Source organism: Solanum dulcamara, chromosome 5 (assembly GCF_947179165.1).
Source record: "Solanum dulcamara chromosome 5, daSolDulc1.2, whole genome shotgun sequence".
NCBI classification, from domain to species: Eukaryota; Viridiplantae; Streptophyta; class Magnoliopsida; order Solanales; family Solanaceae; genus Solanum; species Solanum dulcamara.
In genome coordinates, this window is record NC_077241.1 from 12,254,963 (window position 1) to 12,262,354 (window position 7,392).

Here is a 7,392-nt window from a genome sequence, read left to right on the forward strand (position 1 = left end):
ATAAGCATGAAGCCTATCCATACCAAGAATAACATCAAAGTCAGTCATACAAGATTAACTGAGGTAATTTTTTGAAAGACTGAGACCAGACAATTCCTATAAACTCATTTAGCTAAGACTAAATAACTGATATGAGTAGAGATTGAGAAAGATTCTAACAATATTTTGGGACCGACATCAAACTTCATAGCAACATAAGGAGTCATGAAAGAAATATTCACTTCAGGATCTAACAAAGTATAAAAATCAAACTGAAAGGCTCATAGCATACCAGTGACCATGTCACAAAAATCCTCCTAATCTTGTCGTGTCTGAAGAGCATAAAACATTTCTGATGCTGACTACCACCAGAATCAGATGAAGTACCTTCTTAGCTAGACGACCTATAAAAGTAGACTGAGTTTTCTAATGACTATCTCTACCCTTGCTAGCAACCGAAGGTAATCCCTCACTTTATGACACATTTTATGACAACCAAAACATGCATTAGAACCCGCTTAGAAATCTTCTCGATGGTTCTTCCCACACTTCCTACATGTGGAGACAGTCTAACTACTAGAAGCTCCTCTTTGAGTCTTAGGGCTAGACATCGCTTGTTGCTCCACAATCCTTTTGTTCTCTTTTTCGAATATCACCATATTAAGGTAGGCTTTATTAATTTGGCTTTGCACTATTAATCATGCAAATGTCATTCTCTCTTTATTTGTAGTGGCTTTGTCTGCCTTCAATGGATTCCCAATTAGGCTTACTATCTTTGTTAATGATCTCTTGCCCCAATATTTTATATCCAACTCCATCACCCTTATCTATACAAAAGTAGTTATCATTTTCTCCTGCATTACATCTATTTCATTCTTCCTTGGTTATTGGACTTTTGTCAAGCATTTAGACTCCCTTCTTCACTACCTTGTCTCTTTTCCCCCTTGTGGAACCAGATTAGGAACACCCTTTTGTTTATTTGGGATATTGTATTCATTCTCATGTTCTTTCATATTCCATTGAAATACCCTTTTGTTAATACTTTAGGGGGATTCAAGTCCATTAAATAGCAAACTATTGTTGTCGATCATGCTCATCGTTTAGGTGATTTTCACATTCACATTAGGATTTGGGGGTGACTTTGAGGTCGTACCCTTATGTTATTAGTTGTGTTGTTCCATATAGTGCTAACTCTACTAGAATTCATAGTACGATGCATGATTTGTGTTTTACCTGGATCCACCGCCCTTCAGTTTTTTCCTCTATCAGATCTATCCAAGATTATGATCCCGGGCTCGTATCTTCTAATATATTCCCACTTGTTACCTTTCTGGTTTTACTATCTTCGATTTTTAATCTGTTTTTTTGTGTTATCACTAAAAGGGTAAGATCTAATATGTTGATATTCTTTATTTTCTTCGCATCAGCAGGCTGTGGAGTTCCTTTTGACTTTACTATTTTGTCCTAATTTTATTTTTTATTGGTTGTTATTGTCCTTTTATTTTTGATTTCTTTGCCATGTTCAGCCATCGCCGATGAGAAATCTCATTCTAGTGAGAGAAAGGACTATCCAACTCTTTTTTCAAAATTTAATAATAATTTTAATGAATGAATTTTCATTTGATCTTTCTATCTTTGCTACAGATTAAAAAAAATATCCATTGCTACAGAATACAAATTATGAATAATCATCATACTTCGAATGACTAGGAATTTTTAATTTAAATGTAGTGCTCTGATATCAATAAAGAATTGAATCAACCATATAATTTATAGGATCGTTGAATTCGTTTCACTAATAATACAATGTAATCACTTACAAAAACAAACTATATCGTTTAAATTCACAGTCTATAAATGCACTTGTTACAGAAGATTATTTCAAATATTTATGAAAAGATTTCACTGAAGTTCGTCGCACAACAAGGAGAGCATTTGATAAAAAGAGGAAGAAAGTGATTTTATTTTATCTAAAAAGAACGTATACTTATTTTTAAAGTGAGAAGCTCCTAAAGGTGGGAATTCTTTTATCTTTTTTAAAGAGTGGCAACTATTCAGATAGTTTCCAACAAATATATCTTTTCTCTCTTTTTATTTACTAATTTAAATTTAAGAAGTTATGTATTATTTATCTCTTAATATGAATGCGGGTTGATGTACATGAGTGATCCGATCTAATGTTCTTTAAAATATAAAGGTTGGTTTAATACATAGTCAACCCGTTAAAATAGTCAAACTATGTTATTTGGACACGCAAACTAAGTTTTATTATTCCAATTGAACAAATCAACTCCTAATAAATTGTTTCGATTAGACAATTTCGATTCAAATTTAAAAAAATCTTTGCTTGTATGTTTGTTTGTCTATGAGGTAGATAAGTAAATCATATAAAATACGTCTATCTTTTTTAATTATACGCAATTACTTGAAGTAGAAAATGCATGGGACTTTACAACTAATTGGCGCAGTATGTATTAAAATATTGTGGGACTCTACAAGACAAGCCCGATTTTCAGTTAGAATTCTTGGAGGAACTCTACCCTAAACCCTACATCACACCTATATAAAAGATAATATATTCTTTTGAAGAGAAATCTCAAATATTCCATAAACCCTTGAGATATTTATTTAGAGATCAAGATGTATCAGAACTCTTCTTGACAATAAAATATTTTACATCAAGATCCACAAAATTCTTCTTTCATGGAGATCAAATAAATTCGAAGGAGGTTTACATCATCCTAGTCAAGAAACACGTTGCTTCAGCGATCGAATGATGAAGATAATCAATAGAGAAGAATCAAGAGAACAAACAGAGTTGTACCCATATTGTTTATCAAAAAAATTATGTTCCTTCATATTTTATTTATGATTGTAATCACTTTAAAATTTGTTGCATACAGAGGCGAATACATATAATTAAGAGATAAGTGTCAAAAATACACCTAAATTATCCCCCTTTTTGAGTTTCATACCTAAACTATTGGGAGTGTGAGTTTCATACCTAAACTATCACTACTCAGTTTGAGAAACACACTTCAGTGGTGTGTATAATACACTCTCTCTACTCTCTCTTTTTTTTGAATTTTTTTGCCACATGGCTAAAATATTCTATATTGATAAAAATTAAACAAACTATTAATATTAGTTAAAAGTTAAAACTAAATTATTTCTATCCCCAAAAAAAGAAATTATTTTTTTAAAGTTGAAAATATTTTTCTCACTCATGTGTATGTATCTAACACAAAACGAGAAAAAATATTGGAAGGGGAGGGTTAGGTGTGGCGAGGTAGAATTATTTTTTAAAAAATATATAAAAATAATATATAAATTATTATTTGAAGGGGGAGGGGGAAGATGAAGTAAAAATTTTTTTTTAAAAACTTTTATAAAAGAAATTTAGAAAATAAAAATAAAACAAAAAAATTGGGGGGGGGGGGAGGGGGGAGTATGGTGAGAAAAAGTGGTGGAGTGGGGTAATAAAAATATTTTATATTTTATTTTATATTATTTTTAGGGTGGGATAGTAATACTTAATATTTAATTTTAACTACAACAACAACCCAGTGAAATCCCACAATGTGGGGTCTAAGGAGGGTAAAGTGTACGCAGAACTGACTCCTACCAAGGTAGGACAACTGTTTCTGAAAGATCCTCGGCTCAGTAAAATCATAAAAAGAAGTCAGATAAGGATAAGAAGTTCAAAGTGATATGACTAAGCAAATAACAAAAACAACCCAGATAAAATAGAGCAATCAAAGTACAGAAAGTAATAGATAATAACAAAAATCAGACCACAAGAAATTATAGTGCGCTAATACGCCTACTAAAAAGGATGAATAACGAGACTATGAACTAGCCTTCTACCCTAATGTGGGTCCTCCATACCCTCCTATCTAAGGTCATGTCCATATCCTGTCTAATTACCTCTCCCCAATATTTTTTCAGTCTCCCCCTACCTCTTCTGAAACCATCCATGGTCAACCTCTCACACCTCCGCACTGGGGCATCTGTGTCTCTCCTCTTCACGTGCCCAAACCATCTCAGTCGCATTTTCCGCATCTTGTATTCCACCGAGGCCACTCCTACCTTGTCCCAAATAGCCCCATTTCTAATTCTGTCATTCCTGGTATGCCCACACATCCATCTCAACATTCTCATTTCAGCAACTTTCATCTTTTGAGCGTGAGATACCTTAACTGGCCAACACTCCACCCCATATAACATAGCCGGTCTAACCATCGATTTGTAGAACTTGCCCTTAAGTTGTGGTGACACCTTCTTATCACATATCACATCGGAAGCGAGCCTTGATTTCATCCATCCTGCCCCAATACGATGTGTGACATCATTGTCAATCTCCCTGCTGCCTTGCATAATAGACCCAAGGTACTTGAAACTACTTTTCTTTAGGATAGCTTGGTCACCAAGCCTAACTTCCATGCCAACCTCCTGAGGTGTCTCACTGAACTTGCACTCTAAGTACTATGTCTTGGTCCTACTCAGCTTAAACCCTTTAGACTCCAAGGTTTGTCTTCAATCCTCCAGCTTAGCGTTAACTCCTCTACGAGTCTCATCGATCAAGACTATGTCGTCTGCGAAAAGCATACACCATGGCACCTCACCTTAAATTTATCGCGTCAATCCATCCATCACCAAGACAAATAAAAATGGACTAAGAGCTGATCCTTGATGCAACTCCATCACAACTGGGAAGTGCTTTGAGTTGCCTCCGACTGTCCTTACCCTGATTTTGGCACCCTCATACATATCCTTGATCACCCTAATGTATGTCATAGGTACACCTTTAGCCTCCAAATATCTCCATAGTATCTCTCGTGGCACTTTATCGTAGGCCTTTTCTAGGTCGATTTAATATTTAATTTTAACTAATTCTAAAAATTTATTTAACTTTTGTCTAGGTGGAATATTTTGTTTATGTGGAGTATGATGTGGCAATTTTTTTAAAATGAAAGAGAGAGTGTAGCACACACACTATAGTGAGAGTGGAATAAAAGAGAGACGTGCGTTTCTTAAAGTAAGAAGTGATAGTTTAGGCATGAAACTCAAACTCTCAATAGTTTAGGTATAAAACTAAAAAAAAATGATAGTCTATGTGTGTTTTTGACATTTATGTCTATATTTAAAGGAGATGACATATTTTATTTTCTTAACTTAACTACCTAATTGACGAATGAGAACACACACAAAAAAATATTTCAAAATTGAAACTGAAAATGTCTAATTGAAATATTTTGTTAGAAGTTGAGGTGTTCAATTAGAACTTGACTTAATTTGGAATATCCAAACAAATTTAAAAGGCTAACTATGTATAATTAAGTTAATTATAAAATAATAAGACCGACTGATACACGTGGTCCATGAATCACTATTTTTTTATGACAAAAATAAAAAATAATAGGCTGGAGAAAGTTGTCGTGTGTATAAGCACGTGTTTTAGTTGTTTATCGTTGTCAAAAGTGTTCGTTTCGTGTTCAATTTTATCAACTAGCTAGATCTCCAACTAATTAAAAAACGTTTGGCTTTTACTTTTTCTAATATATATATTCATTCAAACTCCCCTTTCTTCTTTCAATAAAATAAAATAATAATTCTCTCTACTATAATAATTTCATCCAAAAACTTCCAAGTAAATCTTGATTAGCACTTTTGTGTCCTTAGCTGAAGTTAATTGAAGAAAATGAGAAGAAATTGTAATTTGGAACTCAGTCTTATGCCTCCTTCTCCTAACAACTTTTCAATGTAAGTTTCCTTTCACATATCCCTAGTGATTAGTGATTAGTCCTAGTAAATAATATTCGTAAGGTATTTATTATATATTTGTTTTTGTTTACTGTTAGGGAGGATCAAGAATTAGAGAATAAGCAATCACAGCAGCTAACAATATTTTACAATGGAAAATTTGTGGTTTCTGATGTAACTGAACTTCAGGTATGTGTATTTCCAGTATTTTCTCTTTAATTGTTTCTGTAGATCTGAAGTCAGTGTCACATAATAATTAAATTTTGAAATTCTTTTTCTATTCTTAAATGATTTATAGCCACATAAATATATTTAAGAATTGTTTTAGATTTTAATTTTTGAATTTTTTTTCTTTTTTAATTATTGCATCAAGTCAAACAGTGTCACATAAAATAGAACACCGAAAATAGAATGTTTTTGGTACCAGAAGTACTAGTGATCATTCTGCTTCTTTGTATTTTCATTGAAGGTGATCTAATTTAATAAAAGAAAAAATATATAATGAGGTGGGCAACGAAAATATTTTTAAAATATATGCATGTTTTTATTTTCTGATGATAATTGATAAATGAGTTGTTTTGTTAGTATTCTAATTTAATTATTTTGCATTAAATTATTTTCCTTAATGCAGGCTAAAGCTATAATACATCTCGCAAGTAGAGAAATGGAAAAGAAAACACACAAGACTCCACCACCAATGTCTGAGCCATCATCACCATTATTACAACCTCAAACTGGTCTATTTATGAAGAAATCTCTACAAAGATTTTTACAAAAAAGAAAAAATAGAATTCAAACAGCTTCGCCATATCATCACTAGCTGATGGAATTTGGCTCTATTTAGTTCCATATGTACATATGTTTTGTATTTTTGGTGTTACAGATATTTATATTTTTTATGTGAGAGCTAGAAAATAAGCTTATACAATAGGTGAATTTTGGTAATTAAACACAACACTAGTGTATCACTTATTTTACAGATTTGATAATACAAAATTAATTTTTCTCATTTTATCTAACTCTCTTTGGCTTTGAAGAACATCTCTATGTGATGACCAGAGCTTGATTATTACTCTCTCCTTACGCATACACACATTTTAAAGTTGTCAATTTTAATCAATACGGACCTTTTATATTAATAATAAGGTTATGGTACTCCAACACTTCAAATTTATTCAACCTTACTTAGAGAGTTTGAATTTGGGCCTTGTGAATGCAGAGCCTCTCGATACAAAGTTGTAACGGCGATGGTGCAATTGTTAAGGTACTGTCGATTTGGTCCTAGGCCCACACAAATTTATCCCTATGAGTTTTAACCCAAAAGGCACATCAACAATTGATTTTGATCCCTAATTTTCTTCCCCCATTTCAATGTAGATTCATCTAAGATGTAATTGATTTTGATCCCTAATTTTCTTCCCCCATTTCAATGTAGATTCATCTAAGATGTAATGTACACTCTTTATTTAGCGGCTTACACTCCATATATATTTATAATACCGCCACTTGTGTTCAGATTGAGTTTTCTTCTCTTCATTGCATCAAGAAGCTTTCTTTTTCATTTTGATGCACTCAACCTTCCATTTTCGATTGAAGTTATATATGGGTGATTGAAGAGCATATTTATTAGCAGCCTTTTAATTTTCGATT

At 32.6% G+C, this 7,392-nt stretch overlaps 1 protein-coding gene across 1 annotated transcript; it reads left to right on the forward strand.

Moving 5' to 3' along the window:
• The first annotated feature begins 5,577 nt into the window (after positions 1-5,577).
• Positions 5,578-6,754, forward strand: LOC129890427 (protein TIFY 5A-like). The gene is made up of 3 exons (XM_055965985.1): positions 5,578-5,742; positions 5,841-5,931; positions 6,374-6,754. Exons 1-3 carry the CDS (start codon positions 5,681-5,683, stop codon positions 6,560-6,562), a joined length of 342 nt encoding a protein of 113 aa, XP_055821960.1. The 5' UTR covers positions 5,578-5,680; the 3' UTR covers positions 6,563-6,754.
• Positions 6,755-7,392: the final 638 nt, after the last annotated feature.

Bases quoted from the DNA above. Each gene is read 5' to 3' on its own strand.
- LOC129890427 (XM_055965985.1), top strand. From the start codon at position 5,681: ATGAGAAGAAATTGTAATTTGGAACTCAGTCTTATGCCTCCTTCTCCT. The intron at 5,743-5,840 runs GTAAGTTTCCTT...GTTTACTGTTAG, and splicing joins TCTCCTAACAACTTTTCAAT to GGAGGATCAAGAATTAGAGA. The intron at 5,932-6,373 runs GTATGTGTATTT...TCCTTAATGCAG, and splicing joins CTGATGTAACTGAACTTCAG to GCTAAAGCTATAATACATCT.